Below are 27,497 nucleotides of genomic sequence, written 5' to 3'. Positions count from 1 at the left end.
TTTTAGTGATTATAAATATTTAGTTTCTTGTATTTTCCTTTGAACTAGATTTACCATTTGTTCGTTTCTTCACTGAGGTAAATAAATCTTTGTCACATGCTTACTGTACATTTGTGAGGCACGTTTTTAAGCTTTGGATGATCATGCTGTGGCAGTAGCAGTGTTGAGGACGGACTGGAAGTGGTGAGTGAGAAGCGAGGAGGCTCGGGGCCCTCAGCAGGCTATTTCAGGAATCCTGGTGAGGCCATGTGAGGGCTGAGCAGGGAGAAAGGCGAGGGGGTGTGCATGGGGAGACACTGAGGCAGGGCAACCTATAGGCATTGGTAAGTGATGGGAAACATGCAGGAAGAATGAGGTGGGGTGCTCGTGTGGGTGGCAGGAGAGTAGGAGCCTATTGCGGTTTCTGGCTCAGAAAACTATCCCCTGCAGGCCCGAGTCTTCCTCTGCTGTGCTTACCTTGTGCTTACCATTAGCATTTGAGAAACTGGACAACACTTAGAATTTACCCAGTTCTAGGACTGGGCAACAATTATTACCAAATGTCTCTATAGCTTCTAATGTGAAAAGCATTCAGAATTACAGTCAGACAGAAAAGAGCTCAGGCCCTTTTCTTAAAAAGAAAGGGGGGTGGGGTGGGATGCCACAGAAAATAAAACATAGCAACAGAAGAAAAACACCCTAGGCTAAAACGTCTCTTAATTATAGAGATAGCACACCAGGAGACTTAATCCTAGCCCACATCCCCTCCTGGCTCCTTAATGGCAATGGCCACTTTCTCCTGGGATCCAATGAGAGTGAGCTCAGCAAATGCAAGCTCTTTTAATTGCTGAGACAGCAAATTATTTTAGGAAAGGAGGTCCACAAGTTAAAAAAAAAAAAGGTCACATTATAAATTTCAAAGCCAAAAAACAGAATGGTAAGTTAGATTGCAATTTTGCCAAGGACAGGAACCATTTTATGCATTTAGGTGCAGGTCCCAGTGATTGGTTTGGCACTATTCACCCAGGATTCAGCCTCTTCTATTTCCAAGTTTCCATCCAGCACAACCTTCAGCTCTAGCCACTAGGCATAATGTTTTTGCTTTGCCCTCTTCTGATGGTGAAGGAGATGTCCTGCTATTGTTACCGAAAATTGGGCACTTATCTTCGAGGCCCCATCAGAAGAATGACAACAAATGGTTTGAGGAGAAGGAAAGAGAAGTTTATTACTTTGCCAGCAAAGGAGGAAAAATGGTAGACCTTGTCATCTCAAAATCCAAATTTCTTGAACATAAGCAGAAATATAGAGCATTTAAACAGAGGGCCCCTCAGTTCTAGGCTCTTGTGGTTAGCCATTTTAATATTTTCATCTCTGCCAAATACAAAGCCCCACCTGGGCCCACTTGGGGGGCTGGGATGCAAGAACAAAAGGCCTTCTCTCTGCTCCTCCCAACCACTGGGCGGAGGCAGGGATGCAGGTTGCAGTTCTCAGAAAGAGTGGAGGAAGTTTAAAGAGACAGAAAAAAACTTTTTTATGGCATTCCCAAAAGGAACATATTCCCAACTCTAATTTTGTGCTTCCATATCTATGGGAGGAGGGGGGACTATTCTGTTATGCTAGCCCAGCTAAGGAGTCAATGTTATGGGTGGCTTTTTACTTTTTATTTTGGAATTTCAAGTTTATAGAAAACGTCACAAAGACAGTACAGAGAGTTCCTATATACTCTTCACCCAGCATCCTCTGACGTTAATCTTAGGTAACTATGGTATGGTTGTCAGAAAGATGTTAACATTGGTACAATCCTATTATTAAACTACAGATCAGCATTTGTCCGAATGTCCTTTTTCAGTTCCAGGATCCAGTCTAGGATGCCACATTGCAGTTAGAGGGGTCATTGTTTCTATTTATACTTACCCCCCCGAGGTTTGCACAGATTAGATGTAAAAGAGGTTTGTAAACTGAAGAACTATGTAAACATGACCAGCATTTCTTTATTGTTGTTCTGGTTAATGATAACACTTACTGAGGCTTCCCTCATGGAGCTGCAGGATGTTAGTAGATTAAGACTTCATTATTAAAACTACTTTAAAACAATAGCTGTGTACTTTCATGTTAATCCTTACAACAATTATATTATGCTTGTCAATGAGACTCATAGAAGTTACCTAACTTGCTCAAAAATATACTTTTAGACCTTTTAGGCCCTCCCAAGACTGGGTTAGCTGCCCTTTTATGTGCTGCCTCCTCATAGCAGTTACTATGCAGTCCTGTTAGACTAGAAGCTGCAGGTGCTAGGAACTTCATTTTGTTCACTGATTTATCCTTCCTATCCAGCAGTCAGGCATGTAGAATATATTCCAAAAAATCCTGTTTGGATCGATGAATGAATGAATGAAGGCTAATCCTGTATCTAATGCTGAATTCAGAAAACTGCTGTTTCCTTATAACTTATTGTTCATTGTTTGTCTTCCCCTACCAGAAGGTAAGATCTATGGAGTACAGACAGTTGTGTTTTGCTCCTTGCTGAATCCTCAATGCCTGGGACTGGCATGGTAAGAAACTGGCACATTGTAAGTGTCAATAATATCCATTGAATGACTATGTGGAAAAGTAGACTTCTTCCTTTGGCCAACATCACCCTGTCTTTTTGTGACATCAGTGTATTTTTTTCCCAATGCTGATTTCAGTACAGTAATGCTCAAGAGCAACCACAGCACTATGGCATGGGTGAGTGGGGAGTGCTGAATGCTCTACATTTTCGAGTTACACATTCACTCGCAGCTCAGTGGGGACCAGAAAGGGGACCACAGGAACACTGTCTCCAAGAGCACTGCCTGTGGGAAGGAGGCACTGGCGGCCGGCACAGGTGGCCTGTGGATTCCACACGCCGCAGCTTTGGTCTACCACCAGGAAATCATGACTCCAGACCACTGTGCTCTTGAGTTCCATGTCACGCTCACCTCCCGTTCACCAGAGTGCAACTCTTGGAGAAGCAGTAAAAAGCAACCTGCTATGTTATAATAATCATTAGTTCCATTTTCTTAGGAGTCAAGTGTCTCTTGCCAGAACCCTTCTATTTCAAATCTATTCATTTTTGGTCTTTTATTAGTGACAAGGTAACAAATCACAGTCACATTAAGGAAAACTAGAATATAGGAAAAAACCCATCATCCCAACACAAGTATGTTTGGAATTTTGTATTTCCTTCCCCTGAAAATATGTTATCTATACTGACTTAACTAGTTTGTGTTCTGCTTTTTTCATTTAACATCATATTATGCTTATAACATAGTATCTTTCTGTGCTAGTGGACTTCATAACCATCTATTTAAATGCATGGTCATACATTTAAGGATTTTCAAATATATTATTCATTTGCATGTCAGATATGCCAGCAAAAGTCACCCAAAGGGTTTGAAAAACAAAAACTCAAGGCACTTAATATCATTAAGACCCTGTTAAATGTCAAGATTACAAAACAAAGATTCACCAAAGTTATACAGATGACAAGCACATGAAAAAATGGCCAACATCATTAGTTACCAGGGTCCAATCCAGCTCACTGCTGCCTTAAACATTCCTCCCACCTCCGCTTCCGGAGTAGCTGGGACTACACGCTGCAGCCACCGCTGCCCGCTGCTTCAGTAACCTCTTTGGGCTGCTCCTCTTTACCTTCCTTTTTCTGCTTCTCCTCTGCTTTCTGTTCTTTTGCCTCAAGTCGATAATTGATGCTCATGCCAATGAAGAGATAGATACCTGCAGTAATTAGGATTATGCCACTTGCCCAGTATGTGTATTTGTAGTCTCCATATATGTCATTGAGACGACCTAAACATATTAAAAAAAAAAAAAATTACATGGGTAAGAGTAAACAAGGATACCATTTCCTAAACAAAACTTAAGGAGCCACTCAGAGAGAAGATCTCAATCCAATCTTCAAAAAGTCCACAGATGACAAATGAGTACAAAAAAGGAACTGTTAAAAATTATCTGATCCTTTGTTTGTAATGTCACACTAATTTTCAGCAGCCTTGAGTATTCTGTTACTTTTAGCAATTTAAAAATAATTAACTCGGCTGGGCGTGGTGGCTCACACCTGTAATCCTAGCACTCTGGGAGGCTGAGGTGGGTGGATCGTTTAAGCTCAGGAGTTCGAGACCAGCCTGAGCAAGAGCGAGACCCCGTCTCTACTAAAAAAAAAAAAATAGAAAGAAATTATATGGACAACCAAAAATATATATATAAAAAATTAGCTGGGCATGGTGGTGCATGCCTGTAGTCTCAGCTACTTGGGAGGCTGAGGCAGGAGGATTGCTTGAGCCCAGGAGTTTGAGGTTGCTGTGAGCAAGGCTGATGCCATGGCACTCTAGCCTGGGCAACAGAGTAAGACTCTTGTCTCAAAAAAAAAAATAAAAATAAAAATAATTAACTCTTGGCAAATTTGAGTTCGAAAAGACATAAGGACCACCTAGAATCAATGCAATATGGAAAAAACTGTTGCTAAAAGAGGTTTAGGAGTCTTGTCCAAGGCCACAGAGCTGTTCCACTTACCTAGGCCAATGCCCTTTCTCTATCAGCATTTCCCAAAGACTGTTCCTGAGAACATTCGTCCTATGCTAAAAATTTAACTAACAGCAATACCTTACCACCATTCTAAGTGCTTAATGCTAACAACAGGCAGATTCTATCATCATTCTCATTGTATAGATGTAAAAGTTGAAATACAGAGACATTAAGTAATTTGTCCAAGGTCAAAAAGCTAGTCAGTAAAACACTTTGGCTTTAAATCCAGGGAGTCTGATTCTGAAGTCTGCATCCTTAACTACTGTGCTACAGGTTACTTCTCTAATATTTCAAAAGTCAAATGAATTTGAGAAATGGCATATTTTTTTCTTAAAGGCCTTGTGACATCTGGTAGCAAAGAAACCTATTTAACATGATACTTCTAAACTTTGTTTTGACCATGAAACTTTTGTTACAGTAAAATTTATTAGCATCTCATCAGACTAGTATCTCCTGGAATAAACTTTGGAAAACCCTACTCTACACTTATATAGGACCTACTATAACCATTCGAATGGGATTCCATATGGCTCTTTAGCCCAGGGCATCATCCATTCAGCAATATTTATTGTGCCTCTATTATATACCAGTCACTAGCTGTGCTAGGCCCTGATGATAAGCATGAGCAGGAGAGATAACATCCACAGTTCAGTGGAGAAGAGAGATGTTAATCAAATATCATAACTACACAAACTGTGAAAGTGCTACAAAGAGGGTTTTGAAAGCAAACAATACATGGCTGGGACCAGCAAGTGGGGTCAGGAAGGCTCCCCTTAAAGTGTCAACTATGCTGAGATTTGCAGGAGGATAGGAGTTATGCAGGAAAAAGGGGATGGGAAGAGGATCCAGGCAGAACAGCAAGTGCAAAGGGGCAGTGGTAGGAGGAGGCACAGTGTGAGAGGGGAAGGAGGAAAGGCCAGGTTGCTGAAGCAGAGAGCAAACAGCCAGCGGAAGGAAACGAGGCTGGGAGACAGGTGGGACCAGGCCATGCAGTGCCTTGTAAGCCACATTTGGGAATTTGATCTTCACCCTAAAAACAATGGGAAGCAACTGGAGAGTTTTAAGAAATCTCTAGGTGTTCTGAACTGGAGACTTCGAAGAGATTGAAGAACAGCTAGAGTGGATATAGGTAGACCAGTTAGGAACAGCCCAAATAGGAGATAGAAGCTTTGGATAACGGTGGTAGTTATAATGGAGAAAAACGGGCAGATTAGAAAAAGATTGACAGGACTTGGCAACTCACTGGGCACAGGGAGTAGTGGGGGAAGGGAAGTTTTGAAAAGTCTGTAGTGGATCTTCCTTTATGTACCCTTCCTTACTTTATAATGCATAATCTCAAAAGCATGAATCACATCCAGAGGAGAGCCAAATTACTGTTGTATTTTGTATTAATATATTTTTTTGATACAGGGTTTTTCTCTGATGCCTAGGCTAGAGTGCTCTGCTGCCCGGGCACAATGATAGCTCACCACAACCACAAACTCCTGGGCTCAAGCAATCCTCCTGCCTCAGCCTCCCAAGTAGCTGGGACTACAGGTGCATGCCACCATGCTGGGCCAATTTTTTTATTTTTTGTAGAGATGGGGGTCTCACTTGTTGCTCAGGCTGAATAAATTTCTAAATGTAGAGAATGTGGTATTCTTAGAACATAATCCATCAAGTTTTATGGTTAGTTACTAGCAGTGTGATCTTGGGCAAGCTATTTCACTTTTAGAAGCCTCTGTTTCTTTATTTATAAAGTGGGACAATAACAGTCGTACCTTGTAGACATGTGAGATCTGACAGGATATATAAAGTGGCTAGAACAGTCTCTGGTACACTGTGAGCCCTTCACCTGAGAACTATTGTTATTAATATTATTTTGAATATTACTACTGAGATAAATTCCATGATTAAAATAAGGCCAGATGCAGTGGCTCACACCTGTAATCCTAGCACTCTGGGAGGCTGAGGCAGGAGGATCTCTTGAGGTTTGGAGTTCAAGACTAGCCTGAGCAAGAGCGAGACACTGTCTCTACTAAAAATTTAGCCGGGCGTGGTGGCACTCGCCTGTAGTCCCAGCTACTCGGGAGGCTGAGGCAGGAGGATCACTTGAGCCCAGGGGTTTGAGGTTGCTGTGAGCTAGGCTGATGCCATGGCACTCTAGCCAGGGTGACAGAGCAAGACTCTGTCTCAAAGAAAAAAAAAAATGAAATCACCACTAGTACTTTAAAGGTAGAGTTGTACATTAAACATTTTTCTACAATAACCATCTTATTTTTACGATCAGAAAAAATTATCTTAAGAAATACTGATGTTTGCAATAGTTTTGATTCCACTTTCAGCTTGATGGTTCAATTCCATTCAATCCTGTAGGTATTTGAACAATTATGCTGTGCCAGCACTGAGGGTACAGAAATGAGAAAGACTTGCTGTTCTCCAAACAGTTCACTCATCTCTGCTTTCTATCACCTTCCCAATCTTGTATGTCTGTTTTATGATAACAGTGCCACAGAGGTACGGAGACATACTATACCTAAAAGTGGTGGCCCGAGGAGGACAGGACAGCATTCCATAATGGTCACCAATCCCACAGCGCAGGAGAACCTCTGAGGTCCGACGAGGTCCATCAGTGTTTCAAACAATATGGAGCTAAACCACCCAAAGGCAAATCCAAGGAATCCCGCATAGACACAGAACCCAACGTAGCTGGTGGCTAATGGTAGTAGCATATGACACACTCCATTTGCAATAACAGAAGCAGCAAAGTAATACTGAATTCCTGGTCTTATCCACTTTGTGTTGGCTGCAAGTCCCATAGAAGGTCTGGCTATAATATCGACAAAAGACATAATAGAAAGCAGGAAGGCAGCTTTCTCACTAGCGTAATGCTGACTCTTGGCATAACTATTAAGAAAGATTAAAGGTGCACCTAGTCCAAATAACAGTACCATGTTACCAGAGACGTACAGTACAAAGCCTCTGTGAGTGAACAGGGATAAGTCCAGAAACTTGTTAACTATTTGGAAAACAGATTCTTTCTCCTCTTTGAGGTTTCCTCCATTAAATTCTACAATTGCATCACCTGCATCTTTTTTTGCATCAGATTTTCCAGTTTTCTGAAGGGATTCTTTACATCTGTCTTTCCCTGTGTTGTTTGGCTTGGACCCTATTGGTCGCATCAGGGCTCCAGCTACACAGCAGTTTAGTAAGCAGCCTCCAAGAATTAGGAAGCTTCCTCTACAGCCAAACATATCAAAGAGAGCCTGATTGAGGGGGGCCAGAGCAGAGAGGAGCACAGGGCTGCCTGCCATGGCCAGTCCATTGGCCAATGGTCGCCTCTTGTAGAAATACTTGCCAATCACGGTCAGAGCCGGGTTCAAGTTGAAGGCAAGCCCAAGACCTGGGAGGGAGGGAAAAAAACTACATACTATAATAAATTTCAGAAACATTTGTTATTAACTAGACAAACTGAACAGAATGAGGACAAAATCATCATCATTATGAGAGATGCCATTATAATTAGTAGATCATTAGGTGTACAAATAAATACTCATAAACATAAGTCTAGGCAGCAAATACTTGCTTTATAATATAACATTAAAATAATTCTTTTCACACTAGCAACTAAAGAATAATAAATGTAAGATCCTATATTTAGTTTCATAGTATTAGCTATTCTGAGGAACAGGAAATTGAAAACAAAAAGGGGAAAGAATAAATCTTGTGAGTTCAGAAAGTAAGACAGTGAGTGAGCCAAAGTATTTTTGAATGGTAAAAACACAACATTGTCAAAGATGCTAATATGACCCTAGTAAATCCATTAATTTAATGCAATTTCTTTCCTTTCTTTCCTTTCCTTCCTTTCCTTCCCTCCCTCCCTCCCTCCCTTCCTTTCTTTTTCTTTCTTCCTTCCTTTCTTTCCTTTCTCTCTTTCTCTCTCTCTTTTCTCTCTCTTCTCTCTCTCTTATCTCTTTTTTTTCTCTCTCTCTCTCTCTCCCTCGACAGGGTTTTGCTCTATTGCCTGGGCTATAATGCAGTACCATCATCATAGCTCACTGCAACCTCAAATGACTAGGCTCAAGTGATCCTCCTGCATCAGCCTCCTGAGAAGCTGGAAATACAGGTACTCACCACCACACCTGGCTAATTTTTGTATTTTTTGCAGGGACAGGGGTCTCACTATGTTGCTCAGGCTGGACTTGAACTCCTGGCCTCAAGCGATCCTCCCACTTCAGCCTCCCAGAGTGCTAGTATTACAAGCATGAGCCACTGTGCCCAGTCAATTTAATGCAATTTCTATGAAATTGTCAATGTTTTTTATTTTTGAAATGAGGTAAAATGACTATAAAATATACCTGGAGAACAAATATAATAGAAATATTTGAAAGGGAATACTTAAAGGATGGGACCAACTCTAATAGATATATAAATACATTGTACAGCTACAATAATTAGAACAATGTGGCATTTATTCAAAAATAGAAAAACTGATCAATGAATGCGGGCAGAAAGTCCAGCAACAGAACCAAAAGATACATTTAAGTTAGCAGGAAAAGAATGGATTTTTCAGTGAATGGGGCTGGGACAAGTAATTATACCAATGAGCTCCTAAGTGGTCTCCATTCTTCCTTCCCTCCTTGGGAAACCAGATTAGGATGCTCCCATTTCAATCTTTTCAGTAACTGCCCATCCATAACTTTTCACCCTGGGCTAGGAAGCCCATGATTTATTTAGCTCTTATCTGCCTCTCTGCTCTCATCTCAGTCTATTCTCACGTGTGCTAAGCACATTATTGCCCTAGAGTACCTTTACACTAGCTCCTCCCCTAGATTTCCACAAAGGTGGCTCTGAGTTATTATTCAGAGCCCAACTCAAAGTTACCACCTCATCCTAGCACTCTGGGAGGCCGAGGCGGGAGGATTGTTTGAGCTCAGGAGTTCGAGACCAGCCTGAGCAAGAGTGAGACCCTGTCTCTACTAAAAATAGAAAGAAATTAGCTGGACAACTAAAAATATATAGAAAAAATTAGCCAGGCATGGTGGCGCATGCTTGTAGTCCCAGCTACTCGGCAGGCTGAGGCAGGAGGATTGCTTGAGCCCAGGAGTTTGAGGTTGCTGTGAGCTAGGCTGACGCCACGGCACTCACTGTAGCCCGGGCAACAGAGTGAGACTTTGTCTCAAAAAAAAAAAAAAAAAAAAGTTACCACCTCAGAGAGGCCTTTCCTTTAGGGACTATCAATCCTTCTCCACCAAAACTCTGTTTTAAGTTTTTACAAAGCATTTATTACTACCTGGTATTTTTCTTATTTATTCATTTATTTGTTGGTCTGTTTAAAGAGCAGGAATCTTGCCTATCATGTGGACTCTAGCCCCACGGTGCTGGGAACATGACTGGGCAGTGCCTGGCATAGAGTAGGAATTCAATAAATATTTGTTGGATGATCTAATAAATGAAATAATGAACAGGCTGAATAACCATGTGGGAACAATAAAGTTATGTTCCTTCCTTCTTATGTTATTAAAATATTCTAGATGAATTAAAATATTTAAATGTTTAAAAACATAATTAACGTAGAGAAAATATAGATCCAAAAATATAATACCTGTTATCAGCATTCATGCATATCCTGCAGATGGGACTGTAAACTATTATAACCTTTCTAAAAGAGTAATTTGGCTAATCACATCAAAAACTTTCCCCCCATAATTGCACTTTTAAAAATTCATACTGAGGAAATAATCATTTTCACAAAGATGTACAGAGTAGCACTATCATACAAATACTGTTTCTCAATAGTAAAAAATATAAACAATTTAAAAGTCCATCAACTAGAGAATAGTGAAATGAATTATGGGTCCATCCAGTGGAAAAAATAGCTGTTAAAGTATATTTACTGAGATAGGGAACTATGTAAGATGCATTAAGTTAAAAACTCTAATTACAAACACTACCAATAATCTCATCTTCCTCTTCTAAAATAATTATGTGTATATGCACAGAAAAACATATGAGTGGAAATAGCACAAAAATATTAATGGTGGTTTTCTTTGAATTACAGAGCCAATGGTAATCTATATTCTTTATACTCATTAGCAGTTTTATTTTCTTAATTTTGCTATTAAAAAGGGGAAGGAGAGTTCTCACGTCTGCCCTTTACCCCTTGAAAATGTATTGGCTTCTCTGCCAGAAAATTCCTGCTTTATATCTGATGTTCTTGCCTATTCCAATTTCTTCTTGGGTGAACAGGTTTGTTATGAATGGGAACAACTGACGACTACGCTTTCAACATCTTGCCACACATCCTTTATCTATTACCACCACTGTTTTTAGTTTTCTTAAGACCAAAGAAAGAAAAGAAAGTCTTTCTTTCAACTTATTCATTCAACAAACTAAGATCAATTTTTTTTCTTTAAGGCTAGTGAAGTGAAGCAGTAAGAGTGGAGAAGAAACAAGGAAATCTGTAACTGGTTGTGATCAACTAGTTGTAAATACCACTGCACTCAGACCAGCCCCATAATCACTGATTAAGTGCCAGCACTTTCTTTGAAAGCTTGCCGTGGCTGCATGTGGTGGCTCACACCTATAATCTTAACACTCTGGGAGGCCGAGGCAGGAGGATCATTTGAGCTCAGGAGTTCAAGACCAGCCTGAGCAAGAGTGAGACCCCATCTCTACTAAAAATGAAAAATCAGCAGGGCATTGTAGCACTCCTGTAGTCCCAGCTACTTGGGAGGCTGAGGCAGGAGGATCACTTGAGCCCAGGACTTTAAGGTTGCAGTGAGCTATGATGATGCCACTGCAGTCTAACCAGGGCAACAGAGTGAGACTCTGTCTCAAAAAAAAAAAAAAAAAACAAAAAAAATTGCCTTCCTGGTACCCTCAAATTAACATATCTACAGCTCTTAAAAATAACAATACAATACCTTTCTAATGAAGAAATTTAATTTCTCAAAAGATTGGCACATGACTGCTATAAATATTCCACAAAAAAATTAATGCTTGAAGTTGTATCACTAGCAACTCACCTCCAATGACTCCAATACACAAGTAAAGTTCCTGGACAGTGTTACAGAAAGAAGCCGCAATGAAGCCACAGCCTGACAAGCAGCCACCAACAATTATGACTGGACGACTGCCATATTTATTCACCAGGATACTGCTGATAGGACCTAGGAGAGAACAAACAACTTAGTAATACAGAGCAGAAGCCCACTCCTCACACGCATACCCCTCATTACTGACAAGAAAGGGTGCCAAGACAAAAATCCCCCAGCCCCCCAAATAAACAGATGAAACAAAAGCCAGTGGTAAAGAATGTTGCTTTCTATCCTTTCAGAGTCATAAGTTTATGTAACAGAAAAAAACAGCATTGAGTGTACATCTATACATCTAGAACATATTGGATGGATTTTAACTAAAGTATAAAAGATCTTTATCTCTTTTAAGGCAGACCAGGCTACAAATACTCTGATTATAAATGTTTCTAGGGTTCTTCATGTATCTAGAATATTATCAACATAAGTGTAGCAAGTTTGCTCTGTTTTACATTTTTTAGATGGGTATCTGGAGTGGAGACCCATGAATATGACAAATGTATGAACAAATCTGATCAAACTTCTGACATCAGAGCATAATTACAAACTAGCTTAAGTGTGTTTTGTATCTCATAAAAGACAACAACAACAAAATCAAAACAAAACTACAAAATAAGAATGCCTACCATTACCACTTTTCTTCAACTTTATACTGGATGTCCGAGCCAGTGCAGTAAGACAGGAAAATAAGGTATAAGGAAAGGAAGAAACCAAACTATCAGTATTTGCAGAAGACAGTTTTAAATATCTAAAAATTTTGACATAATCTACCAATAAACTATTAGAAATAATAAAGAGTTTAGCGAGGTTACAGGATATACAATAAAATACAAAAATCAATTGCCTTTCTATACACTAGCAACAAACAGAAAACACATTTTTTATGTTATCCTTTATGATACCTGTTTTATAATATTTTAATTGACCAAACAGAGCACATAGTTGCTATGTAGCTTTTATTGATAAAAGCTATGAAAAACATAGCTTCAAGAACTAACATTTCAGGTCAGGTGCTGTGGCTCATGCCTGTAATCCTAGCACTCTGGGAGGCCAAAGCAGGAGGATCGCTCAAGGTCAGGAGTTCGAGACCAGCCTGAGCAAGAGCAAGACCCCGTCTCTACTAAAAATAGAAAGAAATTATCTGGACAACTAAAAATATATATAGAAAAAATTAGTTGGGCATGGTGGCGCGTGCCTGTAGTCCCAGCTACTCGGGAGGCTGAGGCAGGAGGATCACTTGAGCCCAGAAGTTTGAGGTTGCTGTGAGCTAGGCTGACGCCATGGCACTCTAGCCCGGGCAACAGAGTGAGACTGTGTCTCAAAAAAAAAAAAAAAAGGCCGGGCGCGGTGGCTCACGTCTGTAATCCTAGCACTCTGGGAGGCCGAGGCGGGTGGATTGCTCGAGGTCAGGAGTTCGAGACCAGCCTGAGCAAGAGCGAGACCCCGTCTCTACTAAAAATAGAAAGAAATTATATGGCCAACTAAAAATATATAGAGGAAAAAATTAGCCGGGCATGGTGGTGCATGTCTGTAGTCCCAGCCACTCGGGAGGCTGAGGCAGGAGGATCGCTTAAGCCCAGGAGTTTGAGGTTGCTGTGAGCTAGGCTGACGCCACGGCACTCACTCTAGCCCGGGCGACAGAGTGAGACTCTGTCTCAAAAAAAAAAAAAAAAAAAAAAAAAAAAAAGAATTAACATTTCAAATACCTCACTAATAAAGTCATCAAGAACAAAAAGTATCTAATATAGAGCTTTTGAAAGTTAAAAGAGCAGCCTAAGTGGGTACTCACCTCCACCATACATAACAGCGAACATCATAGAGGATATCCATGACACTTCACTGGTGCTGGTATTAAATGTATCTTCAATTTCTTTGTAAAATACAGAAATAGATTTGCCCAATGCACAAGAGAATCCGATAGAAATGAAAGATCCAACTACCACTGCCCACCCCCAGCCACCATCTGGGGGTGCATATCCCACTGGGCCTTCATTTGATGGTGACATTGTAAGTAAAGATGAATTCCAAAATGTAGTTCAAATCCAAATATCTGGAGGATATAAAATTAAAATAGTACAAATCAAGTAGGTCAATAACAAAGCACTCCCACAAAAGCCCTAACACTGTTACAAACACCTGAATCGTTTCTCAGTGTTACTTGTCCTCTGTGAATATAGTAGAAAAACAGCCTATAACTTTTAGAGGCTTCAAGTTAAAAACTCTCCAACACTTGAACTGTGCACTAAAATCATTTTCAATGAATGTAATATATTTTCTTCAAAATCATAAGCATACATATTTCAATAATTGATAACAGTAATTTTCTACAATACCAAAGATAATCAATAACTCATTTGACTTAACTGCTTGCAAAAGTCACATAATACAGACCTTATAAGTTTCACAATTTAGTATTTCCCTTATAGTTTCTCTCCTTTCCCAAAATATATCCTGCAATACTTAGCTAGTTTTTACTTCCTCTAGTATTTATAGGTTAATTTTTTTTTTTTTTTTGAGACAGAGTCTCACTCTGTTGCCCAGGCTAGAGTGAGTGCCGTGGCGTCAGCCTAGCTCACAGCAACCTCAAACTTCTGGGCTCAAGGGATCCTCCTGTCTTAGCCTCCCGAGTAGCTGGGACTACAGGCATGCGCCACCATGCCCGGCTAATTTTTTCTATATATATTTTTTAGCTGTCCATATAATTTCTTTCTATTTTTAGTAGAGATGGGGTCTCGCTCTTGCTCAGGCTGGTCTCGAACTCCTGAGCTCAAACGATCCGCCCACCTCGGCCTCCCAGAGTGCTAGGATTACAGGCGTGAGCCACCGCGCCCGGCCTATAGGTTAATTTTAAAATGTTAGGAAGGATATAGTGATATCCATAACAAACTGGACATACAGCAATTTGCAAAATAAAAGATTACTCCAAATATAAGATTCTCATTTAACGAACTGAAAAGTTATCTCAATAAAGTTTGCCTTATCTAGCTGCTTGGATTTAACGTACTTTTTTTCTGTAACTAGAAAGATTCCTAAATGATAGCTGACCAGTATAGTTAAAATCTTTAAAGTGAACCAGCAGAAGCTGGTAGATTTAAATCAAAGATTCCCCTTTTCTTCTTAAGTCACCCAGTACTAGTGAAGAGCAGAGTTAGAAAAGAAAATATACTGGAAGATTATGAATTGGTAGCAGGTGAGAGAGGTTGGGAACAGGTTTACTAGTCTACTTTAGAGAAATTACCCTTTCCTCTTTGATTTACTTAAGCCAACTTCGATTTTATGTCCAAATTAGCCTTGCACCACTATGTTACCATGACCATTTCTGGCCACCTGGAGTGGTACGCTACATTATTAATACTGTACACATCAAACAATCTTATTTTTTACTATTATACTGCTTAGTGTATAAATCCTAGCTTCCTATGTCGCGGCCTGATTACAGAACAGGGGATGAACACATAAACATAAAGAAACAAACAGACACACAAAAAACAGACACAGACGCACGAAGATGGTTCAAGGCTGCAGCACTGTAATGTGACAATCGTTATTTTTATACTCTCAGCCCACAGCTACTTTCTGGTGCCTTTCTTTGATGCCTTGATGTAACCTGTTCCATTCGTTAAGAGTGATTGCCTTCTAAGGCCTCCTTCTAAGGCAATCACTCTTAACAAATGGAACAGGTTACATCAAGGCATCAAAGAAAGTCACGCGCCAGAAAGTACACTTAAACACTGCTGGTGGGACTGCAAACTAGTGCAACCCCTTTGGAAAGCATTATGGAGGTACCTTAAACAGATTCAAGTAGACCTGCCATTTGACCCAGCAATCCCATTATTGGGCATATACCCAAAGGAAAAAAGGTCATTCTGTAACAAAGACACACGTACCCGAATGTTTATAGCAGCACAATTCACAATAGCAAAGATGTGGAAACAACCCAAATGCCCATCAATACATGATTGGATTAGTAAACTGTGGTATATGTATACCATGGAATATTACTCAGCTATAAGAAATAACGAAGATACGACATCTCTATGGTTCTCCTGGAGAGATTTGGAGCCCATTATATTAAGTGAAGTATCCCAAGAATGGAAAAACAAGCATCACATGCACTCACCAGAAAATTGGTTTCCCTGATCATCACCTAAATACATATCTGGGAACGATACCAATCGGATATCAGACTGAGGTGGGGGGTGGGGGAGGGGATGGGTGTATGCCTACATAATGAGTGCATTGCACACCGTTTGGGGAATAGTCACGCTTGAAGGTGCTGACTCGGGAAGGGGCGGTGGGGAAGGGAGGGACATATACCTACATGATGGGTGCAACGCGCACTGTCTGGGGAACAGACACGCCTGGAGCTTTGACTTGGGGGGAAAGGCGGTACATGGGCAACGTATGTCACCTGAAATTCTGTATCCCCCATAATAATAAGATGAAATAAAAAAAAAAAAAGAGTGATTGCCTAAGGGAGGTGAATGTTTGCATTTCAACCTCCTGACCTCATAGCTGTGCGCAGACAATGAGACGCTTTGGTTTGTTTGCAAGGCCACAGGCCTTTGGCTATCAGTCATAGGGAACAGGTTATATGATCATCAGGCCGTGTGCGGACCTATCGATCATCAACAGACCGTGTGCAGGACCTGTTGATCTCTGGCCTCAAGAAGCACGTCCAGTTACGCTGACTCTGGGCAAAAACCAATTTCCTGCCAAGGGGCGATGGGCTCCTACATCTCCCCCTTTTCTTTTAAGTTTTGAGATCGAATATGTTCAAAGACCGTCATGATATTTTGATTGCGTTGATTGACTTTTATTCTTTGGTAGTGCCAGCATCTGTAGACTAAAAACAGGCAAAGAATAAGAATAATTAAAATTCCAGCATTAGTTCCTATGCTGTTAAGGAAAGACTTAAAAGGAGTTAAAGGATTGGCTTGTGACAGGCCATTTGTCAAACCTTGAAAGAAATCTTGTTTATTAAATTCTGGCAGATTCTCTTGGAATATACTGGTTATTTCTTGCTCTAAACTTTGCAAATCAGCCGTCAGGTTACGCCCTCCAGTCAGCAGTTGGCGCAGAACTCGCCAATGTTTGCTGCTGTTAAAAGGAATAGGTGTAACACAAAATCTGGAAGAATTCCAATCACAGTGTAAAAATGACTGAGTGGTAAGGACTTGAATTTGATCTCCCAGCCATTGGACAGTACTTTGTAAGTGTAAAATTTCTCCTTCTAAATGACTATCAATTTCCTGTTGGTGTTGCCACAGTTGGTGGGAATCTTCATGCCACTTATGGATGAAGTCAGCGGTCTGAACAGACTGTTGTAACGCTACTCCTGCTGTAGCAGCTGAGGCAGCTATAGATATTAATCCTGCCACAACGGCAATTATAAGACCAATAGCTCTCTTAACTCTGTGGCTCAAAGAAGTTATTTTGTTTAAAAAGGTGGTAATTAAGGCAGATTCACTCCAAGGCTGGGATAAGTTAACTGGAATCCAAAGTTCTGTTTTAGCTCTTAAAACATATAAACTTTGTGAACTAGCATTGAAGTTAGCCCATGAAGAGCGGTTAAGGCAAGTATATAAAGAGCAGTTATTAAGACAGGAAATATTTCCTGTGGACTCATTCCACCGAGCAACACCTAGCAGCAGTAAATAAGGAAAGGACACACAAGCCAATAAAGGCCGAGAAACATTAGTATGAAGATCAACCTGAAATGGAGTAGAAGCTGAATGGTTAAGTGACATATTACCAATCCATATATTAACTAACTCTCTAGCTGCAGAGGAATTTAAAGTCTGCCAATGATTTAAAAAATTAAAGGTAAAGAGTGCTCTTAATAGATGATGAGGAGGAGACTCAGGGACTCTCCCTTTTTGTTTTTGTAATTGAAGCTTTAGGGTGCGGTTGGCCCGCTCGATGATTGCTTGACCCTGACTGTTAAAGGGAATTCTGTGATATGGCGTATGGAATATAGCTGAAGGAAGGAAGCTAGTTTATTAGAAGTATAGGCAGGAGCATTGTCTGTTTTAAGTATAGCCGGAAGGCCCATTACTGCAAACAGGAATATAGATGAGTGATAACAGCATCAGCCTTTTCAGAACTTTGAGCAGTAGCCCACTGAAAGTGAGAATGAGTATCAATAGTATGGTGAACATAACGAAGATGGCCTAAAAATGTAACATAAGTAACATCTATTTGCCAAATATGATTATCTCTCAAGCCTTGTGGATTACAACCTGTGGTAAAGAAGGAAGGGTTAAGGGTGTACAAGAAGCACAGGAACGCACAATAGCATGAGCTTGTTTAGGTGTAAGAGAGAAACGGTGTCGAAGTCCCTTTGTGTTAGTGTGATGGAAGTCATGTTCCCCTGACGCCTGTTGAACAGAAGCTACAAGTAAGGAATCAATGTTTTCGTTGCCCTTGGATGATGGCCCAGGGAGTCCAGAGTGTGATCGAATATGAACAATGAAAACAGGATGATAATGCATACGAAGGAGTGCCCGTAAGTGGGTAAACAAACGTTGTAATGTAGTTTGGGGATTAAGAGGCAGTGAAGCAGTAGGAAAGTGAGAAGTAACATAAACAGCATACTGTGATCACTAACAATGTTAATGGGTTCAGCGGAAAAATCTTGTAAAACAAGGCAGATAGCATAAAGTTTACTCTGTTGCACTGATGGAAAAGGAGAAATAACAACCTTTTGACTCATTGTGCTCCAATAACTGGCCTTACCAGAACTTGAAGCGTCAGTAAAAAAGGTGGTTCCTTGTAGGGGGTTAGAATCAATGGGAGAAACAGGAAGAATTGAGTGAGTTTGCAGAAAGGAATATAACTTATGCGGGGGGTAATGATTATCAAAAGTCCCAACGTAATCTGCACAGGCCACCTGCCAAGCAGTGGAAAACTCAAAGTTAGTTTGGACATCTTTAGAACTCAAATTAGTAACAATTTGGCAGGGGTCCATTCCTGAGAGTTGACGACAGCGTCGACGTCCTCGAGTGATTAATTGTGCTAATTTGTCCACATAAAGTAAAAGTTTTTTATTTTGTTGGTTAGGGAGAAATATCCACTCCAAAATTCCATACTGTCCTAAACAACCTGAAGGGGAGTGAAACGTGTGGAAAAGAAAGAGAGTTATGGAGGGAGAAGGGTTAAGAAAAGCAAGGAAACCGGAGCTCAAGCGTTGCTCCACAAACTGCAACTCAGCTTCAGCCTGAGGGCTGAGACAACGAGGGCTGTCAAGAGCAGAATCGCCTTCTAAAATAGCAAATAAATGTTGTAAAGCATAAGTGGGCATACCAAGTGAGGGTTGAAGCCAATTAATATCTCCTAATAATTTTTGAAAGTCATTTAGCATTTTTAAATTATCCCTCCGAATTTGCAACTTTTGTAGTCTTATTTGTAATTCTGAAAGACAATTCCCCAAGTAATTGAAGGGTGGAGTATCTTGAACTTTTTCAGGGGCAATTATTAAATTATAGAGTTTAAAGCTCTCCTTAAGATCTATGAAAGCCATATCCCACACCTCTTGAGAGGGTGCTGTAAGGAGAATATCATCCATGTAATGATAGATTACAATTTGTGGGTGCCACGCATGCATGGGGTTAATGGCACGGTCAACAAATTTCTGACATAGCGTAGGACTGTTTAACATTCCCTGAGGAAGCACCCTCCATTGATAATGCTCAGTGGGGAGGCCATTATTATATTCTGGGATAGTAAAAGCAAAACCCTCACAATCTGAAGACTGTAAAGGAATGGTGAAAAAACAATCTTTAAGATCGATGACCATCAAAGACCAGTCAGTGGGAATCATAGAGGGCAGAGGCAAACCGGGCTGTAAATGGCCCATAGGTTGGATACATTTGTTAATCTCCCGAAGATCTGTGAGAAATCGCCATTTCCCAGACTTCTTTTTAATGACAAAAACGGGAGAATTCCAAGGAGAGGTGGAGGGTTCAATATGACCGGCAGCAAGCTCCTCGGCTATTAAGGACTTTAATGCCTCGAGCTTCTCCTTTGTAAGAGGCCACTGGTCAACCCATACAGGCTTCTCTGTATTCCACGGTAGGGGGAGTGCTCAAGGAATTTCTTGAGCAGTGGCAATTAGTTTAAAGAATCCTGTGCATCAGGATGTTGGATGGGATTGTAACCCATCTTTAGCATCATATTTTTAACATTAGGTGACAAGTGAGGGATAGTTACAAATGCCCCAAATTGATGTAACAAATCTCTACCCCATAAATTTACAGCAATATCAGTAATATAAAATTGTAAAGAAGCTTTTTGGCCTTCAGGTCCTAAACAATCATAAACATTTTTACTGTGGAACACGCACTGAGCCTGTCCCAACCCAGACAGCACAGTAGGGACGGTAACTTTTGGCCAGTCAGGGGGCCACTGAGCAAGACAAATGATAGAAACATCAGCCCCCGTATCCACTAAGCCCTCAAAAGTGTGGCCACCAGTGGTGAGAGAGAGAACAGGTCAGGAATCTTGAATGAGAGTCTCCCAAAAAACTTTAGTTTCAGTACTGCCAAAACCTCCTTTTCGCTCCGTGTTACGAGTGGGGAAGGAGACATATGGTAACAGCAAAAGTTGGGCCATACGGGTGCCAGCAAAAACTTGAGTAGTATGGGAAACAGAGACCATGATCTGGATCTCGCCAGTACAATCTGAATCAATGACTCCTAAATGGACAAATATTCCCTTTACCTACAGCTGCTCCGCCCAATGATTAATCCAACATTTCCCTCAGGCAAAGGCCCGAAAACTTGTGTAGATAACTTACAAATGCCACCATCAGGGGTTAGAGTATAGGTTTGTGCAACAGAAAGATCAGCAGCTGCACTACCAGGCGTGGCAGCGTATAACTGAGTTACTTTTAAAGATTGCTCAGTTGATGGGCAGTCCCATCGCTCACTGGGTACTGTTGGAACTGTGGTCTCATATTGTTGTTGTTGGGGCCCTGAGACCGGGGGCCCCTCGGGGAGTTTCCCGACTGCATGCCGCCGCTTGTCCCATTAATGGGAGGGAGCAGATTGCCATCCTTATCAAATTTTGACCGACATTCACTAGTCCAATGATATCCTTTTCCACATCTGCCACACAGCTATGAAGGCTGCTGTTTAAGGGCTCGTGGGGAAGGACCAGAATTATTATGTCCTCCTTGTCTGCATTCTTTTTTTATATGCCCAACCTTTCCACAGTTAAAACAGGTGGGTTTACTGTTCCTTTTCTGAATAGCTCCCGCCAGCAAGGCAGCGTGATAAGCAGCGCCGCCAACTCCGGCACAAGCGCGGACATATTCGGCTAAGGAAGCTCCATTGGCCCTTAAGGGGCGTAAAATTTTTTGACAATCTGGATTGGCATTTTCTACAGCCAAGGATAGAATTATAAGAGAAGCTGCTTCGGTGGAGCTGACACTGCGCTGAACAGCGTCTTTCAGCCTAGATAAGAAATCAGTATAAGGTTCAGTGGTTCCTTGCATAGTTTTAGCAAAGGACGGGGCTAAAGAGCCAGAGGTCTCAATTTTCTTCCAAGCCTTTAAGAAAATCAATTTAATCTGAGTTATGGCTGGATCACCCAAGGCTATCTGAGCTTCTAAGGTAGCATACTGTCCTGTCCCAGCGAAGCTGCTCCTCTGTGGGCCCCGGAGGCTGCTGCTGCGCGTTAAGGCGAGCCTGTACTCTAGCTTCTTCCATCCACCAGCTACGTAATTGTAGCCACTGTGGACTTTCTAAAACCGTTGTTCCCAACTGTTCCCAATCTATAGGCAGCAAAATATTAGCACCAGAATAAGCATCAATCAAACCAGTAACAAAGGGGGACTGAGGTCCATATGCCTGAACAGCTTGTTTGAGTTCCCTTAAAAATTTATATTGCAAAGCCTGGTATTGTACATTCCATCCTCCATTAGGAAAATTAGGATCTCGACCAGGAGGTATTTCTTGTCGAGCAATGGGAAATGCAAAAGATCGGGGAATAATAACATTAGGATCTGGTTTCGGAGGATGATCATCAAAGTCGGGGGAAGGGGAAAATCATCATCTACTTGAGTAGAAGGAATTTTAAAATTTCGTCCCACTAGAGGGGCAGAAGGCTGAACTGGATAGGCTGAAAAAGGAGGTGGAGAAGAGGGGCCCGGAGTTACCTTATTCCTTTTGAGTAATGAAATTAATTCCTGTATATCTGCACGAGTAGGCAGTTCATCAGGAGGATCTTTATCTGGTAACTCCTTAGGCAATTCATCAGGAGGGTCTTTATCTAGTAATTCCTCCCTGTCCCTGAGCTCTTTGGAGGAGGGAGCCCGGGATGGCAAGGGCTCCTTTTCGGGTTTTTCACCCACATAAACTTTTTCTGATTCTGCCTGCAGCAAGCGTAATGTCTGAGTAATTGCACTGCAGACGGTCCAAACTTTTAAATCAATCGTATCACCTCTCTGATGGGTGACACGAAAGGCTTTAACTACTTGTTCCCAACTGTGAAGATTTAGTTGCACTTCTAACTGACATTGAAACCAATAACAATGTTTCTGTACCAGAGCAAATAATTATTTCAAAGTATTTTCTTTTACATCCACTCCTACCGAGTGCAAAAGTCCCTGAATTAGTTTTCTATACTTACGCTCTGGCTCTGAGGGGCAGTTCCCCATCTTATCCCGAAAGTCCCCTGTTGGATGCCGCTTACCTTTGGCCAAAGGGGTGCCTCTTCGGTCCCTCCGTTCTGAACGACACAGCACCCTGCTCGCTGCGCCAGTTGTCGCGGCCCGATTACAGAACGGGGGATGAACACATAAACATAAAGAAACAAACAGACACACAAAAAACAGACACAGACGCGCGAAGACGGTTCAAGGATGCAGCATTGTAATGTGCCAGTCGTTTTATTTTTATACTCTCAGCCCGCAGCTACTTTCTGGTGCCTGACTTTCTTTGATGCCTTGATGTAACCTGTTCCATTCGTTAGGAGTGATTGCCTAAGGGAGGTGAATGTTTGCATCTCAACCTCCCGACCTCATAGCTGTGTGCAGACAATGAGACGCCTTGGTTTGTTTGCAAGACCACAGGCCTTTGGCTATCAGTCATAGGGAACAGGTTATATGATCATCAGGCCGTGTGCGGACCTATCGATCATCAACAGACCGTGTGCAGGACCTGTTGATCTCTGGCCTCAAGAAACACGTCCAGTTACGCTGACTCTGGGCAAAAATCAATTTCCTGCCAAGGGGCGAGGGGCTCCTACATCCTATCCAGAGAAGTCAACTTTTAAATAGCTCACTTGCTAACCAATCTAAACACTTCAAATATAAATTAGAAAGTGATCTTGTAGTGACAGAAAGAAAACTCTAACAGCTTTACAAAATTCTTAGGGTTTGCACAACTTTTGTTAGATTTCAAGGTATTTTTTCTTAGTCTTGTAAATGGGTAATTTAAAAAAATCATTTTCTGTTAGTTGCTGGTGAGTAGACACAATTAATTTGTTTAAATAACAGCTTTACTGACATATAATTCACATATAAAATTCACTCTTTTAAAGTACACATCTCAGTGGCTTTTAGTAGAGTCATGCAATTGTATTAATACAACTATGACCACTATCTAATTTCAGTACATTTTAATCACTACAAAAAGAAACCCCATACCCATTAGCAGTTACCCCATTTCCCCCTCCCCCCAGCCCCTGGCAACCATCTCCTTACTTTCCATTTCCGTGCATTTGCCAATCTGGACATTTCATATAAGTAGAATCATATAATGCGTAATCTTTTGTGACTGACTTCTTTTACTTAGTATAATGTTTTCAGGATTCATCCATGTTGTGGCATATATTTGTACTTCATTCCTTTTTACTGCTGAATAGTACTCATAGATAATACCACATTTTGTTTACCCTTTTATCACTTGATGGGCATTTGAGTTCTCTCCACTTTTGTCCTATTATGAATAATGCTGCTATATTTGTGTACGAGTTTTTCTGTGGACATAAGTTTCCGATTCTCTTGTGCATATACCCAGCATCAGGAATGCCGGTTCGTATGGAACTGTTTAACATTCTGAGGAACTGCCAAACAGTTTTCCAAAGTGGCTGCACCATTTTACAACTCCACCAGCAATGGACGAGGGTTCCAATTTTTCTACATCCTTGTCAAAATTTGTTAATCTTTTTTATGTTTAATCATTATAGTTTGTATGAAGTGGTAACATATTATTATTTTGATTCTCATTTCTCTGATAACTAATGACAGTGAGCATCTTTTTTGTGTACTTATTGGTCATTTTCAGGTTGAGTGTACCTAATCCAAAAATCCAAAATCTGAAATGCTCTAAAAATCCAAAATTTGAATGCCGACATGATGCCGTGAGTGGAAAATTCCACACTTGACCCCAAGTAATGGGTTGCAATCAAACTACACAGAGTTTATTCAGCATCTCCAAAGGAAAAAAGACCCTACTGGCCCTTCAGCTGCAATATATCTTTTCCATGCATGTCCAGGTCCCCCTATACAAGCACATCCACAAAGAGCAATAAAATGGCACGCGTGCAGGCCAACGCAAGTTCCCCATGATGCCCCACATGTGGCCAAGACCTACATGCTATACTGATTGTATGTTTTTGCTTATTCTCTGCTCTATGGTATAAAGATAATGTTGAAAATGTCCAAAAGGCCTGCAGGTACCCCTATGTGTAACAGTAATAAGAAAAAGAGGAAGCATTTATGTTTATAGCAAAGAAAGTCAAGCTGGTGCAGAAATTGAACAGCGGTGTGTGAAACATGTTACAGAAAAGTATGCTGTTGGAATGACACCAAATATGGCCTGAAGAAACAGAAAGATAAACTGTTGAAGTTCTGTGTTGAAAGTGATGAATAGAAGTTAATGAAAAATAGAAAACCACTGCATCAAGCCAGAAATGAAGATCTCAGTAGTGTATTAAAAGAGTGGATCTGTCAGCATCACAGTGAACACATGCCACTTCATCATTTGCTGATCATGAAACAAGCAAAGATCATGATGAACTGAAAATTGAAGGGAATTGTGAATATTCAACAGGCTAGTTGAAGAAATTTAAGAAGAGACACTGCATTAAATTTTAAAGATTTGTAGTGATAAAGCATCTGCTGATCACAAACTAGTGGAGAAATTCATTGATGAGTTTGCCAAGGTGATCATTAATGAAAATGTGACACCAGAAAAAGTCTATAATGCTGATGAAACATCATTGTTTTGGTACTATTGCCCCAGAAAGACCCTGGCTGTAGCTGAGAGACAGCCCTTACAGGAATTAAGGATGCCAAGGACAGGATAATTGTGCTGGGATGTAGTGGGCACACAGAAGTACAAACTTGCTGTGATGGGTAAAATCTTGCATCCTAGCTGTTTTCGAGGAGTGAATTTTTTTCCAGCCCAACATCATGCTAACAAAAAGGCATGGATCACCAGAGACATCTTTTCTGATTGGTCTCACAAACATTTTATACCAGCAGCTTGTGCTCACTGCAGGGAAGCTGGACTGTATGAAGACTGCAAGATTTTCTTATTCCTTGACAACTGTTCTGCTCATCTTCCAGCTGAAATTCTCATAAAAAATGTTTATGCCATGTACTTTCCCACAAATTTAACTTCAATAATTCAGTCAGGTGACCATGGTATCCTTGGATCATGATTGACAACTGTGTAAAAATGTGACTGGACAAGAAGGGTATGAGCTAATACTACCAGACTGAGTAGGGAAACCCAGCAAGGCCTGTCTGTTCACATTCTTCTTGGACTCTTTGTGTGGCATCCTTTCCTCCAGGGAAAGGGCAGGACCCCTTCTGAAATGAGGGTCTATTACCCATAATCAGAAAGGCAGGGGAAGATGGGACTGGTGAAAGGAGAGAAGAAGGTCAGAGAGAGAGATTCTGTTTTCTGAGGCCTGCTTTGGAGGCCCAAAAGTGCCCTAACAGTATAACAAAAGACTAACAAGGGCTAAGAATTATGAGCCAGGAACCATGGCCAAAAACATACATATAGTATCACACTCTTCATTAGATTTGGGATGTTTTTCATCTATTCCTAGTCATTGAGTGTTTTTTAAATCAGGAAAGGGTGTTGGATTTTGTCAAATGTTTTGTGTGTCTATTAAGATGATCATGTGGTTTTGGCCTTTGTTTTATTAATATGGTTTGGTACTTTGATTTTTCATGTTGAAACATATAAATTCCTTGCATTCTGAGATAAATCCCAGTTTGTCATGGTATATAACTCATTTTATATGTTTCTGGATTCAATTTGGTGGCATTTTGTTGAGGATTTTTGCATCTATATAAGAGATATGGGTTTCTGTAGTTTCTTTGTCTTGTGTTATCTTTGGTTATGAATCAGGGTAATACTGCATTAGAACAATTTGGGAGGTATTCCCTGCTCTTCTATTTTTTGAAAGAGCTTGTGAAGGATTGGTGTTTTGTGGAATTCACCAGTGAAGGCGTCTGGGCTTAGAGTTTCTTTGTGGATAGATTTTTAATGACTACTTCAATATATTTACTTGCGATTGGTATATTCAAATTATCTATATCTACTTGTGTCAGTTTGGTAGTGCTTTTATGGAAATGTGTCAGTTTCATCTAGGTTATCTAATTTGTCGTAATACAAATGTTAATATGTATTTCCTTATGACCCTTTCTATTTTTGTAAGCTCACTAGTAATGTATGAGTTTAACCAACTGTACAGTTATAGGAAACACCCTCACTTCTAACACCAAGTTTGCAAGTTTGAGAAGGTTCCCAAAACCACCCTCAGGTTTGATAATTCAATAGAATGACTCATAGATCTCACTGAAAGCTATTATATTTGTGATTACAGGGAAAGGATACAGGTTTAAATTAGCCAAAGAAAGAAAACTTACAGGGCAAAGTCTGAGAGAGGTCCAAATGCAGAGCTTCTGATCACCCTGTCCCCGTGGAGTCATAGACAGCATTACTTTCTCCCAGCCACAATGTGTGACAATACACACAGAGTATTGTGAGCCAAGGAAGCTCACTTGAGCCTTTGGTGTCCAGAGTTTTTATTAGAGCTAGATCACATAGTGCCCACGTGGCTGACCTTTAGTCTCCAGCCCTTCCCAGAGGATAGGCTAATACCTTTAGCCTATAGTTCCTGTGGAGATCAGAAATGATACATGGTCAAAGTCCCCAGGCAAACAAAGACACTCCTACTAGGCAGGATGTTCCAGGGGCCTAAAGATCACATTCCAGTAGCCAAAGGCAAAGGTCAGGTTAATTCTCCAATACACACAATGTTCCCTCTTTCATTTATAATTTTAGTAATCTGAGACTTTTTTTTCTTGGTTAGTCCAGCTAAAAGTGTCAATTTTGTCGGTCTTTTCAAAGAATCAACTTTTGATTTCATTGATTATTGTTTTCGTATTTTCTAGTTCAATAATTTTCACTCTAATCTTTATTATTTCCTTCCTTTTGTTTGCTTTGCATTAATCTTCTTTTTCTAGTTTCTTATGGGGAAATGTTCAGTTATTGATTTCAATTTTTTCACTTTTTAAATATAGACATATACAGCCATAAATTTCCCTCTAAGAACTTTTTTGGAGCTGTATCCCATAATTATTTTGGATTTTGTGTTTTTGTTTTCATTTATCTCAATGTGCTAATGTCTCTTATGATTTCTTCTTTGAACTATTATTTATTTAAGAACATGTTAATTTTTACATATTTGTTAATTTTCCCCTGTTGATTTCTAATTTCATTTCATTTTGGTCAGAGAACATAATTCCATCATTTTAAATTTATTAAAGCTTATTTTGTGGCCTAACATATGATCTATCTTGGAAAATAGTCCATATGTACTTGGAAAAAAAGTGTATTCTGTTATTGTTGG

The 27,497-nt window shown here is 40.5% G+C and overlaps 1 protein-coding gene across 3 annotated transcripts; it reads right to left on the bottom strand.

The window, feature by feature from the left end:
* Positions 1–1,172: 1,172 nt before the first annotated feature.
* Positions 1,173–26,655, bottom strand: LOC138390886 (monocarboxylate transporter 1-like). 3 transcript variants are annotated; one of them, XM_069480815.1, is made up of 6 exons: positions 26,512–26,655; positions 22,314–22,373; positions 13,408–13,668; positions 11,550–11,693; positions 7,058–7,924; positions 1,173–3,807 (listed from the first exon to the last, which is right to left on the bottom strand). In XM_069480815.1, exons 3-6 carry the CDS (start codon positions 13,622–13,624, stop codon positions 3,590–3,592), a joined length of 1,446 nt encoding a protein of 481 aa, XP_069336916.1. In that variant the 5' UTR covers positions 13,625–13,668; positions 22,314–22,373; positions 26,512–26,655; the 3' UTR covers positions 1,173–3,589. The 3 variants fall into 3 exon arrangements, with proteins under 3 accessions (XP_069336916.1, XP_069336917.1, XP_069336915.1); XM_069480816.1 differs by lacking the exon at positions 22,314–22,373 and adding an exon at positions 12,245–12,270 and having other exon boundaries at positions 13,408–13,488; XM_069480814.1 differs by lacking the exon at positions 22,314–22,373 and having other exon boundaries at positions 1,174–3,807.
* Positions 26,656–27,497: the final 842 nt, after the last annotated feature.

Source organism: Eulemur rufifrons, chromosome 8 (assembly GCF_041146395.1).
Source record: "Eulemur rufifrons isolate Redbay chromosome 8, OSU_ERuf_1, whole genome shotgun sequence".
Lineage (NCBI taxonomy): Eukaryota > Metazoa > Chordata > Mammalia > Primates > Lemuridae > Eulemur > Eulemur rufifrons.
This window is presented reverse-complemented; position numbering and strand designations above follow the sequence as displayed.